The sequence below is a fragment of the Leguminivora glycinivorella genome, chromosome 27 (genome assembly GCF_023078275.1).
Source record: "Leguminivora glycinivorella isolate SPB_JAAS2020 chromosome 27, LegGlyc_1.1, whole genome shotgun sequence".
NCBI classification, from domain to species: Eukaryota; Metazoa; Arthropoda; class Insecta; order Lepidoptera; family Tortricidae; genus Leguminivora; species Leguminivora glycinivorella.
Genome location: NC_062997.1, coordinates 2,990,997 through 3,011,750, shown reverse-complemented (window position 1 = coordinate 3,011,750; position 20,754 = coordinate 2,990,997). Strand labels below are relative to the sequence as shown.

The window sequence follows — 20,754 nt, the reverse complement described above, 5'->3', positions numbered from 1 at the left end:
GACACGAGACCGCTAAGATGGCGCTCGAACCGGAAGTCCCGCTAGGATTTGTATTCGGTTGGTTAACTGACAAATGTTGTAATTGTAACTACCCGAATATTAATAAATTATTTGTTCACGTTTTTGTAACCCCTCGTATGCTTAGACACGGACACGGATCCGTGCATGGGAATATTAATCTATTGTTTTAAATGTCAAGGTCACTATTTCAATGATCAAAACTGACAAGCCGCATACGAGGGGTTAAGCACCTAAAAATACAGATTATAGATTTATGTCTACCTACAGTTTAATAATTAAGACAACAGGTAACAAGTTGTTTGTTTTACACGTATTTTTCAGAGTTTCAAATATACGCTTTAGGCAATGGCCCCCAGAAGCGAGCAAGTTATGAGCGATCAGTACAGAAACGAACAATAGTACATTGTGCAACAAGGGGAGGAAGTTGAATTTACTAACGAGAGTAAGTTAAATCGCGACGGCTTGCGAGTTAGTAATATTCATACTCCCCGAGTTACACACAATGTTTTTCATCACACTCGCAATGTAAAAGATATGTAAATAGATGTAAAAAAGTTAAGTAAGGTACAAGAAATTTCATTATTCCCTTGGGAGAACGATTTTTCTATAACTCACGCTCCGCCTGAGAGCAATAGCACATTTAAAATGCGGGTGTGATGAAAAAGATAGTCGCTCACGTGTGAATAAAAGAGACGCGGTGATAGCACGAGCGAGTTATATATACTTCGTTCGCGATGAACTATAACTCGCTCGCTCTCTCTTTTTAACCCCCGACGCAAAAACGACGGGGTGTTATAAGTTTGACGTGTCTGTCTGTCTGTCTGTGTGTGTGTGTGTGTCTGTCTGTCTGTCTGTTTGTCTGTCTGTGGCATCGTAACTCCCGAACGGATGAACCGATTTAGATTTTTTTTTGTCTGAAAGCTGAGTTAGTCGGTAGTGTTCTTAGCCATGTTTCATGAAAATCGGTCTACTATGTCGCGGTCGGGGGTTTTTTCAAAATTTTAATTTTTATCTACACGGGAGTGACTATCTTTGTTCGTTTCTTTCTACCGCCGATAGATAAGATGCTTAGATACTCGCTTCTGGTGAGACCAGTGCCTTAACTGTAAAAGGCAGTACAAGAGCCCAAGCGCGGATCCAGCTTCGTGCCCAGGGGGGGGGGGGTCACGTGGTAAAGGCCCAGGCCCCAGAGGGGGTCACGTGGTCTATTTGTATGGCCAATCTAGGCTCCAGGGGGGTCATGACCCCCATGACCCCCCCCCCCCCTCCGGGATCCGCGCATGCAAGAGCCGTAATTTTATTTGGCGCGACGTTTAACCCTTAAATACATGACCTTGACAAAGATTTACTCAAATTTGAATTTTGACATGCTGTCAATAGAGTCAAAAATGCATGATGCATGTATACTTCACTATGCCTTCGTATGCTGACCGACGTATGTAAAAATTTAAAACAATAGATTAAAATAATAATACGAGGATTTAAGTGTGAAGTTTATGCTTCCGATGTAGCCCACAAGATGGCATTACAAGTATCACAACAAGACGTAGGTACGGGAACGGTAGATGGTAGCACTTGGTTTGGCATTGTCATGTTTCTGATTCACGCCAAGAGATGGCAGTCCCTCCAATGTTACAGGCACACCTCGGATAATGGCGATCATATATTTGAAAGACACGTGTTCCTACGCACACACGCTAAGCTGGTGTGCAGGGCGGCTCTCAGCGGGGAGCGGGAGTGTCCATACTGTACGATAGTACTTTTTAACCCCCGACGCAAAAACGAAGGGGTGTTATAAGTTTGACGTGTCTGTCTGTCTGTCTGTCTGTCTGTCTGTCTGTCTGTTTGTTTGTTTGTGTGTGTGTCTGTCTGTGGCATCGTAGCTCCCGAACGGATGAACCGAATTCGATTTATTTGAAATCTGTGTTACTCGGGAGTGTTCTTAGCCATGTTTCATGAAAATCGGTATACTAGGTCGCGGTCGGGGGTTTTTTCAAAATTTTAATTTTTTATTATACTGTAAGTAATAGTAGTGTAGTACCTAGTCAAGTCAAGAATGAATAGGTTATTACTGAACCAGTGAGCTACAACCTCGGCCTTGTCGTCACTTTCCATCAGGTGCGACTAAGGTCAATCACTGGCCAGTTTAAAAAAAAGTATGGTGGGTTCAAATTTTGTGTAAAGATATATTCAGTCCAGAGTCAGTCTCCTCCCAGGACTCTGTCTTGAGACTCTCGAAGTGCGTGAAGACTTGGGTGTTCGACTGCTGCCTCTGGTATGAACTTCGGGCTTCACGATGGCTTGGGCCTTATCTGCAAATATATGAACGATTTTTTTTAATTATGAATGGGCTTACTCTTGACCACAGACTAGCCAAAGTCAAAGAGAGTGGCCTACGATGGAGTGAGCTCGCCTAGAAGATGCCTGTTCACCCTTGACTTGAAGGTTGCCGGGTTATATGAGCTGGGAAATGTAGCCGCCGGCAAGAAATGATGATTTTTATTAAGTTCAGGACGAGACAGGCAGTGCTTGCACGAATAAATTCGCGACGATTGGTTGGAAACCTATCTAAAATTTGACACAGTTTTTTTACCTTCTGCAATTATTATATTTTTAACCCCCGACGCAAAAACGACGATAAGTTTGACGTGTCTGTCTGTCCCTGGCATCGTAGTGTAAGAGAGTCGGCCTATCAGTGGAGAGCATCCAAACATTTAAACAACGCTTTGAATCAATAATTTTTTTTATATTTTATAAGCTAAGTAACAACCGTTCACTCTCAATCGCTGCTTCTATATGAATGCCCCATTGAAGTGTCTGTTTTCCTTGACGTTCTTATACTGTTCCAATTTTAAATCAGGGACTGCCAGTCAGCGACCATGACTGCTGTAAAAGGTTTCATTCTGAATGCGAAACCTCTTACATATCCCTCCCCCTTATGTTAGAAGCAGCCATTGTTCACAATACTACACCCTATCCTATCCTATTCTACCCTAACTACCGGTTGGCCCTACCTAAGCCAGGCCCCCCTACACACAAAAAAAAATCTCCTAACACCCAATAGTGACAGCCTCATTCAAGGTAGCCAACATCTAACGCTCTTTGCGTGGTTGCCTAGTCCACGGTTGAGACCGCCATAATTTGGATAGTTGGACTATAGCCAAGGTCCTCGCAAATTAGTCAGATATGGACTATGGTTAGGAAAACCAATGGCAAAAACCTAACCCCTGCCCATCGACTAAACCCTTTTATTTTGAACTTTCTGACAGCTAATTGTCTGTGGCCATGACTAGATGACATTGACATGACAGCTGTTAGCAAATTCACCTAACTTCAAGTAAAAAAACAAGGCAAAACGTTTATTTCACATGAAAAAAACATAATAAATTTTGAAGATGCCGATTCTTGTTGGCAGTGGCGTTGAAGTGGGGGCTTCTCATGGCCGCCAATCTTCCCGCCGCGCCGGTTGCGAAGTGAAGTGGAGCCCGAACGGCTCATGAAGATTGCTACAGCTGTAGTGTGCTGCACGTTGGTGATGACGACGAAGTGGGGGTTGCATATGACCGCCAGCCATCCCGCCACACCGTGAGCAGCTGGATCATCTGGCCATCTAGTCGGCCTTGTCTTGATACATGTAAAAGAAATGTGTATGAACGTTGTTCTTTGTAGTCAGGAAATTATAAGGGTGTTGTGACATTACTCTATAACTTTAAACGATTGTATCTATTTATTAAATATTTACAGTTTGGGGTGTGTTTTATTCCACAGTTTACATATTTTCATATAACTTAACCTTATTGGTAGCTATAGGAAAACATTATGGAATAAATAAGCCTATCAAATAGTTTTTATTCTAATATAAATATTGCATAAATAATATGTATAGTACATGTTATATATTGCGCCAAAATAATTAGTTCTATGTGGTTATTTACAAATAATTATCCTTTTTAACATTAGGGATAGGCAAATGACATTTTCTGTCACAAGTCGTTTTTCCTTCTTCATTTTAGTTCACAAATCACAATTATTCCGTAAGTTCTACAATATAATGTATAATTAAAAGATTGAAACTAAATTTACATTGCCTTTCTAATGTAACCTACATATCTAGGAAGATTTACTGCATATGTGTATGATTAAGTATATAGGTATGATGGAGCTGATGTTCACGCAATTTGCGTCGACGCCCATGGTCACCGAAGAGGAGTCGTAGAGTTTCTTGAACAACACAATCTTGAGCGCCCGTTGCTCTGCTGAATGTCTCGCATTCCAGTCAATTCTGCACAGCTATATTTTAACTACGGAATGGGTGATAATGAGTATTAGATAATAAGAAATATATCACCCGGAATAGCTCTTCGTATTGGCGACGATGGTCACTTTGTTTTCCTTCTTCTTAAAGCGCGTTTGGCTTATCGCTTGGCATGCGCTTCCTCGCGCTATGAGGTCGGGGTTCGTTGTCTGAAAACTCTGAAACCGAAACTAGGGGAAACTTTCAGACGTTAGTGCCTCCACCATGTAAGAGAGTCGGCCTATCAGTGGAGAGCATCCAAACATTTAAACAACGCTTTGAATCAATAATTTTTTTTATATTTTATAAGCTAAGTAACAACCGTTCACTCTCAATCGCTGCTTCTATATGAATGCCCCATTGAAGTGTCTGTTTTCCTTGACGTTCTTATACTGTTCCAATTTTAAATCAGGGACTGCCAGTCAGCGACCATGACTGCTGTAAAAGGTTTCATTCTGAATGCGAAACCTCTTACAGTAGCTCCCGAAAAGATGACCCGATTTAGATTTACATAGTTTCTTTTTAGTTTGAAAACTGAATTGGGAGTATTTAGCCATGTTTGATGGATATCGGTCCAATATGTCGGGGGTTTTCTTCAAAAAAAAAAAAAAAAAAAAAAAAAAAAAGTTTATTTGCCAAAAAGTGTTACAAAAGATTTTACCTTTGACCACCACACTAGGCTAGGCCTGTCTCGTGGAGTTGATTTTTTGAATTGATTTTTAGGGTTTTTAAAGCTATATTTAGTCTTTACTCACATTGAAAAGATATTCTGTTCAAAAACTGAGGCATCACAAGCTTCTTGACCTTTGTTCGAAAGATTTCCATCCTGAAAAAAAAAACATGGCCAGTTAAATTAAATCACAAGAATTGCGACAGGCAAAGACATACAAGCAAATCGAGCTAAACCGTACACCTACGCTGTCACTCCGGTCAAGAACTGTAGACCTACGGTGCCACTCTGGTCAAAATTTTAGACCTACGCGCCTATGCCGTCACTCCAGTTAACATAGATCTAAGCTGTCCCTCCGAACTCCGGTATAAATCGTAGATCTAATGCCACACCTAGGACAATAGCGCGTTTCCTAAGAATGGTGGCGTTTTTGACAGGCGGTGACTGTCAGGTAACCGAGAGCGGGTGGGCGGCACTTTAGCGGGAGGCACAAAGTGGTCAATAGGCTAGTTTCCTATACTTAAAATAAAATATTTTATGCAGTGCACGAAATAAACCACCACATAATTAGAAGAAAAATATGGACAGTAGTTATGTTTAAACATAATTTATATTTAATAAGTCAAATAGAAAGATAATAAAGTAAATGAATTGACCGTGACGTCACTCCTCAGTATTTCATAGTAATTCTATATTAGCAAATTGTTTTGACAGTTCTTAAAAAGAAGCTGATTTGACTAGTAGGAAACTAGCCTATTGGCCATACTGAACGATAGTACTCTTTATGTATAATGTGCCTGCGTAGGCACTGTCACTCCGGTCAAAAACAGTGAGCATAGACGAATGCACGAACGCTCACGAAACGCTCACGATAATATCTCTTTCGTAACTATCTATCTCTATCGCTCTTGCGTATTGGCGCGACAGAGCCAGACTACATTTCTGCGGCGTTTCGGTGGCGTTTCGCGTCGCAGAAATGCCATTCGGCTACGCCCCTTGTCGTAGACCTACGCTGCCCCTCCGGTCAAGAACCGTAGACCTACGCTGCCCCTCCGGTATTAACCGTAGACCTGCGCATTCACTCCGGTCAAGAACTGTAAACCTTAGGTGCCACTCTGGTTAAAATCGTAGACCTGCGCTGTCCAACCGGTCAAGGACCGTAGACCTGTGCTTTCGCTTCGGTCAACGTAGACCTACGCAGTCACTCCGGTCAATGAAATGTATTCATACTCACGTGCTCTTTGTCGGGCCCGCGAGCCGCATCACCTGCCTCCTCATACACCGGTAACTGTGGCACTGTTCAAAATGTTTACACCTATAACAATTAAATTGTATTAAACGATGAATTAAATATAAGAAGATAATACCATCCTATACATTAAAATATGACTGCCTAAGGGACCGGCCACACTTAAGAGACGCATGTCCTGAGGTGCGGAACGGACCTCCGCGCCACGCCGCCTGAATGTAATTCAAAAAACGTCTCCTCAGTAGATTTTGTATAGGAAGGACGTAAGACGCGCCCCAGGTGGCGTGGCGGCGGCGTGGCGCGCGCCGCGCCACCGCCACGCCACCTGTGTACTGAGGAGACGTTTTTTGAATTACATTCAGGCGGCGTGGCGCGGACGTCCGTTCCGCACCTCAGGACATGCGTCTCTTAAGTGTGACCGGTCCCTAACAACGCGCATACACTCCACCACACATAGATGGCGCCAAAAAAAATGCTTGCATAATTTCAGAACATAATTTTCCATAAAACCAGTGTGCCTCAGGGGACCGTAACCATGGCAATACTTAACAGGAAGGAAAAAGTTGATTCACCCAATTAATATAATTATTTACATGAACATAATTAAATAAGAAACTAAGACTAAGCTTGCTCAGCCCTTGAGGCATTGTACCAAGGATACTGGCGACATTTCCTCGCTGTATTGCAATGTAATTATTTTAGGTGGGATGTACGTTTTCGAAATCTCTTACTCACGGGCTAGGTTTACGGTCGCCAGGCAAATCAGCTTCAAGCCTAGAAAGAAATATCATCATTTTATTGACGACCGCTCTGGCTCAGTCGGTAGTGACCCTGCCCGCTAAGCCGCGGTCCTGGGTTCGAATCGCAGTAAGGGCATTTATTTGTGTGGTGAGCACAGATATTTTGTTCCTGAGTCATGGAGGTTTTCTATGTATAAGTATATAAGTATGTATTTATCTATTTAAGTGTCTATAAGTATAACGTCGCTAAGCACTTATAGACAACGACAATAAGCTTTGCTTAGTTTAGGGCTAAGTTGATGTGTTCTGTGTCCCCAATATTTATTTTATTTATTTACAAAACATTCGACAAACCGTGTGAAGTCAAAGAATAAATAAAGAGTTCTTACGTACAGAAAGAACACTGCCTACAAAGTTTGACAGCTGTTCAGGGTGTCCCTTTCTAGCGTATGACTATCCCTTTCGACAATTTAGGGTTGACAAACATTTCTTACTTAATTGTCTAATTTCTAGTTGCGCTCTCAAAGGGTCAAATTTGAATGTGATGCAACGAAATTTTAAATCTGCTACATTTGAGACTGGTAAAAAGCTGATACGCCCAAAAAACTATTTCAGATTTGAATTTGAGAAATAACTAAAGAATTTAATTTGAATTTAAATAATAATTATTATAAAAAAAAATCCTATTAAGACACTTACCACCCTAATTTGTAAGGAGTCATTTTCTTATTTATAGTTGAATAAAGTTTCTTGTATCCGTTCTCTGAAAGGAATTCACTAATTTTAATAATCTTGGGATTAGTAGTCAAAGCGTAACCCAGGCTCCTATGAGCCGTGGCAAATGCCGGGATAACGCAAGTGGAGTGATAACGGTTACTATAATATTTTTGAATTATTATTTATTACTTTTATGATACTTGGGCGTTTTCCAAAATAGATCTCGAATATCGAATTTCACCAGATCTTGAGGGCCGATTTTTGAGTCTCACGCGTTCGAATTCAGTAAATTGTCACTGAAAATAATAGGCAAGTCACCGGTTTCAACCGGTATTTTAGTGACAAAATCCCGTATGCGAGATTCAAAAATTGCCCTCAGTGGTGAAATTCGATATTCGAGATTTATTTTGGAAAACGCCCCCTTACGTCGGTGATCCAAGACTTCATCATGGAATATCTGTTTGAGACGTTCGTAAGCTGTTCTGTAACTGAAATATAAACATATAAGATTCGCATTATGATAGCAAACACCAGTAAAAGATATAAGTAGCTTAATGAAATAAAATTGATTAAATATAAAAATTTCATTTTGAAAACACCCCCGACATAGCTTGGACCGGTTTCCGTCAAACATGGCTAAAGAACACTCCCGACTAATTCAGCTTTGACACACAAAAAAACTAAATCTAAATGGGGGGGGGTCCAAATATTTTAGGAAATACGCACTCTTTTTCGTTGCCAATCCCAGCGATGACACTGATCAGGGAACTGCGTGCTAGAATCTTCTTTTTGACTGAAAATTAATGAAATTTGACTTAGATTAAAGAGGATCGAGTGTTATAGAGGGACAACACAGTGCATTAGACTGCCATCTTTCGGCACAAGCTTAAAACTTTTGGACCTCAGTTTTGACAATTTGGCCCATATTCTTAGCTTGATATGTGTTAAAATTTCAAATATTAATATTAGCGCCATCTAGCCAAACGTCCCCCAAAGCTGTAACGCCATCTAGGCCACCGTACCTTTTTCTGTATGGTTATGAGGTTTTCTTAGACTTTATCTGTCTATACGGAGTTACATGTCTTTGCTTAGACATATGATAAGTACCTCTAGAAAAGGAAATTTATCAAAAACTATCGAGTATATAGAGAATTCTGTCAAAGTGTGCATGTTACCTGGGTGATGGGTTAAAGATTCTTCCCGTGCGTTAAATTGTGGCGTAATAGGCGAGAGGCTGTCAACCTGTCACTGCAATGTCACAGTTTCGTTTTCTTTCAACCCCTTATTTGCCAAAAGTGGCACTGAAGCTTTAGTAGTTCCATGTGCTCTGCCTACCCCTTTATGGGATGCAGGCGTGATTGTATGTATGTAGTAAAATGTGTAGTCACAGTGCATAGACTGCCATCTCTCGACACAGGATTAAAGCGTTTAAAAACAAAACAAAAAAAAATACTTACAGAAATTACAAGGATGTTTTACTACGTATTTAAGTATTTGTTCCGGAATGCCCCTGAAAAGAGTTAAAAATAAATATTTACACACAGCCTGATTCATATTTCAATACTACCTCAATAATAACTTATAAATACGATTAATATGGACACCATAAGATAGAAAATAACCTAAACACAAAATTAAAATTTTGAAAAAACCCCCGACCGCGACGTAGTGGACCGATTTTCATGAATCATGGCTAAGAACATTCCCGACTAACTCAGCTTTCAAACAAAAAAAAAAAACTAAATCTAAATCGGTTCATCCGTTCGGGAGCTACGATGCCACAGACACACACACAGACAGACAGACAGACACGTTAAACTTATAACACCCCGTCGTTTTTGCGTCGGGGGTTAAATCTATAGACATACGGTTTTAAGGAGAATCAGAAACAACCGTATGCCATCCTGTACATTGTCATGAAGCATACCATATACTGAAAGAACCAGATACCTACTCAACGAAACTAGGAGATCCAATTGATATAAGTAGTATCCAAGAGGATCGAGTATTATAGAGAGTTAGAGTTACTGTCAAAAATGTGTAAATCACATTACATAGACTGCCATCTCTCGACACAAGCTTAAAACTTTTGAACCTCAGTTTTGACAATTTGGCCCATATTCTTAGCTGGATATTTGTTAAAATGTCAAATATTAATATTAGCGCCATCTAGCCGAGCCACAGAATATATAATAGTACAAGTACAGAAGGCTCACTCCTTTGATGTTCACAAAATGCCGCCATTCTAAATTCTTACCTACATTAACAAACGGACCGCACGCGAGCAGCCGACATTGAATTTTATTGCGCCGCGCGAAAGTCGTCACCACTGAATGGGCCGCGAACTCGCGGCCGCCGGCATGTACTTGTAGCGTGGCGATAGAATCGCGGAGTGAGCCGCCCCTGGCCGAGCATTCCCCAAAGGTGTAACGCCATCTTGGCCACCGTACCTTTTTCTCTATGGCTTTGAGGTACGTTTTTCGTACGTACGTCTATACGGCGTTACATATGTCTTTGGTAGTATCCAGATCAGATCTAATTTTTAAAATTTATTTAGAATTAAATACCTGTCTGTGTACGCGTCCTTCGCACCTCGATATTCGTGACATTCTGAATCCAGATATTCTTCGTTGCTTGTATGGGAAATTACTGGAATATAAAAATATTTCTTCAATGTATCCACAAAAAAGTCTTGCAAAATACTTTTTCATATATCTTATACCTTTATTTATTTATATATACATATATACCGACGATCTCGGAAACCGCTCTGACGATTTCGCTGAAATTTGTTGTGTGGGGGTTTTCGGCGGTGAAAAATCGATCTAGCTTAGCCGTAGGTCCCGGAAAACGCGATTTTTTGAGTTTTCATGCGTTTTTCTTTCGCGCAAAATATGGTCGCTAATTTAGTTGTCCGTGCATCGGCGGCACGTAGCTCAGTCGTAAGAGGATCGGTCTAATATTCGTAGGCACATCGCAAATGTCAGGGTTTCGAATCCCAGCTAGAACTATTTTTTTTTTGTAATTATAAGAGTATTTTTTTATCTAAAGCCGTAATATAATAAAATAGAACCGACCGAAGCTCGGTCGCCTGGGCACTAAAAGTACGGGTACAAAAAAAAAGTTACCGCTGTAACGGCGCTTAATTAGGTAATTAATACCTATTTTTTTTTAAGTGTCATTTACAAAATAAAACTTGCTCCCTCACCAGAATCTACGTTGGTGAACATGCTAATAGTTTCTGGTTCGTTCTCCATTATTTTTAATCTGTAAAAGCATAGTAAAATATTATGCAGGCTGTAATTTTTGTAACTGGCAATATTTAAAATGATGACCATCATAAATCGGTCTGAAAACAATAAAAATGGCTAAGGTACCCATCCCGCCCAATGTTTCCTTTTTGAGATAAATTATGGATACCAAGTAGGGATGTCACGAATGTCGCATCTGTCACATTCGCGAATGCGAATGCGAATGCGAATATTCAGAATGCGAATGTGCGAATGCGAATGCGAATGCGAATATCGCTGAATTTCATAAAAAACCAAAATAAAAACTCAAGCAATCACCAACATCCCGCTAGGTAAAAAATTTAAAATGCTTACTATTGGTCAAAATGCCGAGTACGAACTTCACGCCGTACGAATTTGACCTATCTGCGCATGCGCGAGTCGACAGTCGACAAGTAGCAATTGGAGCGGCCGGTGCGGGCGAGGAACAAGCTGCGACTTGCACACATTCGCATTCGCAAAACATTCGCATCGTTTGAAGCGAATGCGAATGTCAATGCAAATGTTTAAAAGAATGCGAATCATTCGCATATGCGAATGCGAATGCAAATATTCGTAACATCCCTAATACCAAGCGCACGGCTGTGAAATAAAGTTGGTAAGGGAGGGGGGGGGGGAATTGTAACAAGTCCATTTTTCCCATTATTACACTATGATATTCAATTCTACATGTATCCATTGAACACGCCTACCATATATAATCGGTGGGCACCTATTTAATAGTACAAACATTGTAAAACATGGAAAAAATGGACCAGTTACTTTGCCCCCAGTCGAGATTTGTCCCGCTGTACCTTAAACAATCGCCCGATCAACCCGCGTAAAGTTAAGTTGAAATAACTATGATGTTTGATGACATATCCATACATACATCATTTCCAGTAAATATTGCCGCTTATAAAAAATACACCTTGTAGGTAGCTTTATCAATCAAAGTTTTGAATCTTGAGGTCTATTTTGAGGTCGTTTGACTAGAACTTTGGGTAAAACCATAGAGGAATAAGTAAGGGAAGAGTTGTAACTCCATACATCAGTAAATGCGAGTTATTTGTAGTGACATCTATCGTCATTCACTCGTCAATCACGCGCCAACTAGCGTAAATTATCAGTACTGCTACTTGTCAATAGATGTCACGACGAACAAAAAGTCTATTGCTTAACAATTTTTAGCTAATATTACAATAGTATTAATCAGTACTTTGCTTTCAATTACTTCACCTTATAATATAAGGTATAAACTGTTTTAATATTACATTTTTGGCAAACGCAACACTGTCGGCACCTAGTGTCGAGTAGCAGTACTAATAATTTACGCTAGTTGGCGCGTGATTGACGAGTGAATGACGATAGATGTCACTACAAATAACTCGCATTTACTGATGTATGGAGTTACAACTCTTCCCTTACTTATTCCTCTATGGTAAAACTAAATTAACATGGGTTATTTCGAAAACTTACTGCGATTGCACTTTTTTTGTAGACGTCCTTCTCAAAGCCATGTTAGCTATCTCAACAGATGTGCCCAGCTCTGCAAGTAACACAATACAATTATTTATTTCACATAATAAAAACTGGGTTAAATTGTGGCGTAGGCGAGAGGCTGGCAACCTGTCACTGCAATGTCACAGTTTCGTTTTCTTTCAACCCCTTATTTGCCAAGAGTGGCACTGAAGTTGTAGTAGTTTCATGTGTTCTGCCTACCCCTTTATGGGATACAGGCGTGATTGTATGTATGTATGTATGTAATAAAAACTAAAAAAAAAAAATACTCAACCGACTTCAAAAAGAACAATCATCATCATGAGGTTCACTTTAAGAAAGTGCTAGTTTTCGAGAGAAACTACTGGAGTTACTTAAAAATGGAGGAGTTCCCTCAACTCTTCATGGATACATTTTACTCTTCTAAATTAAATACAATTTATTGGATACAAAATTATAAATAAAAACAATAATACTAATCATAAACTAAACCTTAATCTAAAAATAAATACCTAACTAAACTAAAAATATTAAAAACTAGGTGAACTCCTTAGGCACGGTGCCGTAGACACTGGCAGCATTTCCTCGCTATATCGCTAGGCTTATTCTTTAGGCGAGGAAGCTGCCAGCCCTACGGTCACCGCTGACCTCTGTCAGTTTTTTCGACAGTTCCTTAAATATAATGCTGATATGATGAAGAGTACGCTGTCAAAATTATTCTATTTCCTAATGTTCCACCTGTATATTTAAAAACAATATTTGTATCCATTGTGTGTTGTTGGCGTAAGTGCCGCCATATAACCTAGTGTACCTAAGTCAGGTCCCCGCAGAAAACCAGCGCTGCGGATGTCCGCGGCATTATGCTGAGTGGGGATCCTATTTTAGCGTCTAATGTTTTTTGTTTGCATGACTTATGTTTTATTTGTACTTTGTTGTGGCGTTAAATAAATGTTTTCTATTCTATTCTATATTCACTTATTCCTGTAACGTCACCTGCTATCCTGAGATCGCTGCAAGGTTTTTCCTTCTTCCCCTTCTTTTTCCCCTTACGTTTAGAGTGGAATCGGGAGCGGGAATGACAAGTTCCCGTATCTATTGAGCTCATCTTCTCTGGGATACAACTCCTATAAAAACACACACAAATACAATACACGTTATTTTTTAACCCCCGACGCAACGACGGGGTGTTATAAGTTTGACGTGTCTGTCTGTCTGTTTGTCTGTCAGTGTGTGTGTCTGTCTGTGGCATCGTAGCTCCCGAACAGATGAACCGATTTAGATTTAGTTTATTTTGTCTGAAAGTTGAGTTAGTCGGGAGTGTTCTTAGCCATGTTTCATGAAAATCGGTCTACTATGTCGCGGTCGGGGGTTTTTTCAAAATTTTAATTTTGTGGGTAGGTTAGTTACAATATTAGTATGGATACCGTATGCAGTAGTCAGGGCGGGGTGGTATCGGCAACACCTGCGGCCTCGGGTCTGGCACTGGACAATTCAAATCCTCTAGCATACGCTGGCACATTTCGGTACACTGGGCGATATCTGGAAATAAAGCAATTTTGGTGAAGGTCATTGAAAATATTCCAAAATCACCAAGTGCAATAACTTCTGATGGAACCTCTATAAATTGTAGACACTCCCAGGTGATAGTTTCCTTCCAGATGATAGAGATGTCATCATGGCACCACTTTTCCATTACGACAATATCTTACGCGGCACAAACGCTCACGAAACACTCACGAAACGAAACGCTCGTAGATATCTATCTCTATCGCTCTTGCGTATTGGCGCGACAGAGGCAGACTACCCTTCGCCGCGTTTCGTTTTTGTTTCGCGTCGCAGAGCTACGGCACCTGAACACACATTCATTCACACTGAACGAACACACAGACAAAAAACCCCCGACTGCGACATAGTAGACCGATTTTCATGAAACATGGCTAAGAACACTCCCGACTTACTCAGCTTTCAGACAAAAAAAAACTAAATCTAAATCGGTTCATCCGTTCGGGAGCTACGATGCCACAGACAGACACACACACACAGACAGACAGATAGACAAACAGACAGACAGACACGTCAAACTTATAACACCCCGTCGTTTTTGCGTCGGGGGTTAAAAATCAGTCAGGACAACATCATCATCATCATATAGGAAGAGAATGGGGCTTGTCTTTATGAATGACTAACTGACTATAGTTACGTCTTATGAATAACTAACTATAGTTACCTTCTGTATCGTTCTTGATGAGATTCTGCGTCTGGTAATAGATGAAGTTTATGAGCCGGCGGGCCTGAGTAACAACATCAGACACGCAGTAGCAGTCTTGGTATCTACGAGGATCCTTCGTCGGCACTGCGGTCTCTGTTGTCTTGCTGTGAAAAAAATAATAAAAAAAACCGACATAGTGGACCGCTTTTCATCAAACATGGCTAAGAACACTCCCGACTAATTCGGCTTTCAAACAAAGAAAGCATCTTATTTGGTTGCCCTGAAAACCAGCGCCAAGGCTAACTTAGTCGTCGGCATATGCTGAGTGGCAATAGGTTTTTTTTTTATTATAAATGGGCTTACTCTTGATCTTGACCACAGACTAGCCAAAGGCAAAGACGTGGCCTACGATGGAGTGAGCTCGCCCAGAAGATGCCTGTTCACTCTTGATTTGAAGGTTGCCGGGTTATATGAGCTCGGAAATATAGCCGCCGGCAAGGAATTCCACTCCTTGGCAGTGCGCATAAGATAATTTTTAAGAAAAAAAAAACCGTCGCCTTTCGGGTTCTGGTGAAAGCTACTTGCGAATGTTGGATTATGTAGAAATGTACTGTAAGTATTTTTTAAAACTGCTTTTAATGCTTTAATTATTAGATGGAAACACAAATGAATATACGTATAACGTTAAGGTTTGAGGAGTTTCCTCAATTCCTCATGAATCCGATTATATTATAAGAAATCGAAGCTTGACAAACTTTGACTTCAAAACATATGCTTAACAAACATAAATAAATAAATGTCACTGTTCTGAACTTAAATGCATGCTTTTCTTACAAAAATACCAAAGTCACTATGAGTGTGCCGTTCAGGTTTAAGGAGTTTGGTTCTGGCCATCATCAGCAGTTCCACTGCACCAAATGTCACTGTTCTGGACGAAAGTGCATGCTGTTCTTATAAAAATACCAAAGTCACTATAAGTATGCCGTTCAGATTTGAGGAGTTCGGTTCTGACCATCATCAGAAATTCCACTGCACCAAATGTCACTGTTCTGGATGAAAGTGCATGCTGTTCTTATAAAAATGGCAAAGTCACTATAAGCGTGCCGTTCAGATTTGAGGAGTTTGGTTCTGGCCATCATCAGCAGTTCCACTGCACCAAATGTCACTGTTCTGAACGAAAGTGCATGATGTTCTTATAAAAATACCAAAGTCACTATAAGCGTGCCGTTCAGATTTGAGGAGTTCGGTTCTGACCATCATCAGAAATTCCACTGCACCAAATGTCACTGTTCTGGACGAAAGTGCATGCTGTTCTTATAAAAATGGCAAAGTCACTATAAGCGTGCCGTTCAGATTTGAGAGTTTGGTTCTGGCCATCATCAGCAGTTCCACTGCACCAAATGTCACTGTTCTGGACGAAAGTGCATGCTGTTCGTATAAAAATACCCAAGTCACTATAAGCGTGCCGTTCAGATTTGAAGAGTTCCGTTCTGGCCATCATCAGCAGTTCCACTGCACCAAATGTCACTGTTCCGTACCTAAATGCATGCTGTTCCTTTATTAACACAAAAATCACCATATGTATGCCTTTCAGATTTGAGGAGTTCCCTCGATTTCTCCAGGATCCCATCATCAGAACTGGGTTCTGAGAAAAATGGGACCAATCTGTATGTATATACATTCAATCAAAAAAAAAATTTTTCAAAATCGGTCCAGGAACGACGGAGATATCGAGGAACAAACATAAAAAAAAAAAAAAAAAAAACATACAGACGACTTGATAACCGTCCTTCTTGAGATATGAGGTATCAAAAAGAAGAAGCAAAGCGCTTCGTGCGGATTCGTGGAATATCCACCAAGTAAGGATGGAGGAGGAGTTTTATTTTTTTTATACACCAAATAAACGTTTCTTTCTTTCTTTTTTTTTTCTTTCAAATCTAAATCGGTTCATCCGTTCGAAAGATAGACACATACACACAGACAGACAGACACGTCAAACATATAACACGCCGTCGTTTTTGCGTCGGGGGTTAAAAATATGTGACCCTCAAGTCGATGTTCGTAGCAGCCAACGTGTCATGAGCTCATGACTAGGATTTGCACATTTAGAAGGGGTACCTACGTTGCAAGACTAGAATTAAGGTTTTCTACTTATGTAAAGCACATTTTGCGTCTATAAGACAAGTATTATTAGTAGACCTGTCTGGTGAGAAGGAAGTGTCAGAATGTGAGCGTGCACGCTCTATAACCCCGTGCACAAGCACATGCCGACGGACAGCTGTATAGTTGGATCCTTGTATTGTAGTATTAGTTACCTGTCTGGTGAGGAGGTGGTGTCGGAATGTGAGCGTGCACGCTCTATAACCCCGTGCACAAGTACGTACCAACGGCGGACAGCTGTATAGCTGGATCCCTGTATTGTAGTAGTATCAGTTACCTGTCTGGTGAGGAGGTGGTGTCGGAATGTGAGCGCGCACGCTCTATAACCCCGTGCACAAGTACGTACCAACGGCGAACAGCTATATAGCTGGATCCCTGTATTGTAGTAGTATTAGTTACCTGTCTGGTGAGGAGGTGGTGTCAGAATGTGCGCGTGCACGCTCTATAACCCCGTGCACTGGCACGTGCCGACGGCGGCGCCGCGTGCGCACGGGGCGTGTTCTACGGGCCGATGAACAACCTGGTGAAATTTTTTTAGTTTTAGTTAGTGCGTTTTAGGCAGACCCGGACAAAAGGATTACAACACAGCTCTCTCTTTTATTTGCGCGGTAGCAACTATATTTTGGTCGTTTCGCCGATAGCTCATACCACAGGGGCGGCTCACTCTGCGATTGTATCGCCGCGCTACAAGTACATGCTGGCGGCCGCGAGTTCGCGGCCTAATCAGGGGTGGCGCGTGTTCTCACGGAACGCACGTTCGCACTTTCTACTGTTACTTTACGTCGCGAGTTTTTTTAAGGTTCATATGCGATGTCCACGTGTGGAATGGCTAATAATGCATAGTTAAATAGACATCATGAATAAAATAGGACAATCTTACACAGATCTTATTGATTAAGTCCCACGGAAAAGTTCAATAAAGCTTATCATGCTGAAGGCTTAAAGAAAAATATATAAGTATTGTAGATATACCTAGAAAGTACCCAAGACTTGAATATATAGTATAACATTTTATCTGAGAATTAATTCGTTTTAATCCATAGGCAACCCTATCATCCCACGCTGCGCACGTGCGGCTCGTTTCTTTGTTAGAATTTTGTAGGCATTTAAAAAGGCGGCATTTCGTGAACATCAAAGCAGTGGGCCTCCTGTACTTGTACTATTATATATTCTGTGCTCATACTTAGTTTACTACGCTTTTGGTGGGTCCAGGGTCTCAGAGCATCAGCTTTAAGAGAACGAATATCCCTCACGCCTTTCGTCTCGCAATAAACGAACGTTTATATCCCTTACGCTAACACTAACTTAAAAGAACTCCTTTATTATAAGAGCCACTAGGTCTTTCAATCAAATTTGCGAGAATCGAGACCTCGAGTTTTGTTACAGTTTTGCATCAGTACGCACACTACTGACGCAAGACTTCTCCCACTGTGTTAACTCTCAAATAACACTGTAATAGGTTACTGCTTTTTTTTCCTTTTTAGGGTTCCGTAGTCAACTAGGAACCCTTATAGTTTCGCCATGTCTGTCTGTCCGTCCGTCCGTCCGTCCGTCCGTCCGTCCGTCCGTCCGTCCGTCCGTCCGTCCGTCCGTCCGTCCGTCCGCGGATAATCTCAGTAACCGTAAGCACTAGAAAGCTGAAATTTGGTACCAATATGTATATTAATCACGCCAACAAAGTGCAAAAATAAAAAATGGAAAAAAATGTTTTATTAGGGTACCCCCCCTACATGTAAAGTGGGGGCTGATATTTTTTTTCATTCCAACCCCAACGTGTGATATATTGTTGGATAGGTATTTAAAAATGAATAAGGGTTTACTAAGATCGTTTTTTGATAATATTAATATTTTCGGAAATAATCGCTCCTAAAGGAAAAAAAAGTGCGTCCCCCCCCCTCTAACTTTTGAACCATATGTTTAAAAAATATGAAAAAAATCACTAAAGTAGAACTTTATAAAGACTTTCTAGGAAAATTGTTTTGAACTTGATAGGTTCAGTAGTTTTGAGAAAAATACGAAAAACTACGGAACCCTACACTGAGCGTGGCCCGACACGCTCTTGGCCGGTTTTTCTCTTATTGTCTTATTGTTTGTTTTCAATCATTGCTCAAACTCATTACTGCTGTAGGTACTTTAAATACTGATACATATTTAGTACTAAATCTTCAAATATATTTCAAAAATTTCTGTAATTTTGCACGCATGTACTTTGCCCAGTTCCTATCTGTGGAAACTTGTTATTGGCTCATTGTTTTTATGTTATAAGCATTATTGTAATTTTAGCTGTAAATATTCCTAAAAAAAATATATGATAACAACATTACCTCTGAATATGCGTCTGGCGCAGCTCGCGCAGAAAATGACGCCTCTAAATACCTCAGCACCGTGCAGGTCTGTCTCGCTGCAAACATCTGCAAGTTATACAATTGTACAGATGTAGCGCAAAAAGCTTTTCCTTCGTAATTTTCCGGAAACGTTCGTATTTGTCATGCTAAGTGTTCAGACAGTGTCATCACCCCCGCTCGGTTACCTCACAGTTACCGCCTGTCAAAACGCGAACAGTCGACCTGTCATATCTCACTCATACAAGCATGGTACGCGTTCACCTACACGAGCTTAGAATGTGTGCTAAAAACGCGCCTCTTTCATATATTTGATCGTATCTGAGATTTGCTAGCGGAGAGGCTAAAAGGTAGGGTGGGTATTATGTACTCACAACACTTTCGACAATGTTTATGGTAGCTATATCCTCTGAACGTAGCTTCGCTGTGTCGCACGGAGTGACTGCAGTGCTGGCACACCTCGTAGCTTCTACAAAACCATGGAAAAACTATAATTATTATCTAAAGCTAGAAAGTGCCCTAAGAGCGTTTTCACGTTTGAAATTGTTACCAACGTACTATCTTGGAATACTCATCAGGTTTCAGCTACGCGCGTATAATCAATATAATGATAGATTAAATAGATGGCGTCATCACAAAAAAATGTCTTGTAGCTTTCGATTATACTTGTAGATGGGGTTAAGTGTCATTTTTGACATAGATTTATGCAACAAGGCATTTTAGTGGCGCCATCTATGTGTGGTGAGTGTATGAGCGTTCTAAGGCGGTCGCATTTTAATGTATGGGAGATGGTATGATCTTCTTATATTGTATTTAATCTATGGTATAATATACCTAAGTCTCCGTATTATGTACATAATACACATAGGTGTCCATGTCCATAGGCTACGATGACTGCTTATTATTAGGCGAGCCGCATGCTTGTTTGTCACTGAAGTAGCGTTACAGATTATCTCCCTTATTCATAAACGTACACTAAATTTATCAAGCCGATAAAGTTCGTTTGTCCCTTTCTATCACACCAATACGTTGGAAAGGGACAAACAAATATCGACTTGATAACTTTAGTGAACGTTTATGAATAAGGGGGTTACAATTCAAGCGCGGATCCAGCTTCGTGCCCAGAGGGGGGTCACGTGATAAAGGTCCAGGCCCCAGAGGGGGGGTCACGTGGTCTATTTGTATGGCCAACCTAGGCTCCAGGGGGGGGTCATGACCCCCATGACCCCCCCCCTGGATCCGCGCATGGGTTATATTGTAATACCTATAACCTACTTTAAATAGGTACATACCTATTTGGAAACTACATAAATTATCCTAAAATATACCAACGGTTACTAAATACTTACGGCATTTTCGATTTTTTTCTACATTTTACGTTTTATTCTGTGTAACAATTAATAATCTACATTAAAATTTTGATATTCTAGCCGAATAGGACAGATGACATGTTTTTGTGATAGTTCATATTTGGACAGACGTTTAGTGGCCTGCCATGGTAGGTTTTGAAAAAAAGGATTGTTTCTCGCAAACTATTCGCAAGAATACTTAAGGTGCGACCACACCACTGATTTTTTCTCGCC

General features: G+C 40.7%; 1 protein-coding gene across 1 annotated transcript; it reads right to left on the bottom strand.

Moving 5' to 3' along the window:
* Window positions 1-2,211: 2,211 nt before the first annotated feature.
* Window positions 2,212-20,738, bottom strand: LOC125240196. The gene is made up of 18 exons (XM_048148019.1): window positions 20,521-20,738; window positions 19,546-19,640; window positions 19,154-19,240; window positions 17,229-17,349; window positions 14,688-14,833; window positions 13,885-13,999; window positions 13,454-13,584; window positions 12,440-12,509; window positions 10,900-10,958; window positions 10,259-10,340; window positions 9,149-9,201; window positions 8,418-8,484; window positions 8,118-8,179; window positions 7,674-7,737; window positions 6,970-7,008; window positions 6,220-6,300; window positions 5,071-5,141; window positions 2,212-2,333 (listed from the first exon to the last, which is right to left on the bottom strand). The coding sequence occupies exons 1-18, from the start codon at window positions 20,523-20,525 to the stop codon at window positions 2,212-2,214; spliced, it is 1,470 nt and encodes a 489-aa protein (XP_048003976.1). The 5' UTR covers window positions 20,526-20,738.
* Between the last annotated feature and the right edge of the window lie 16 nt (window positions 20,739-20,754).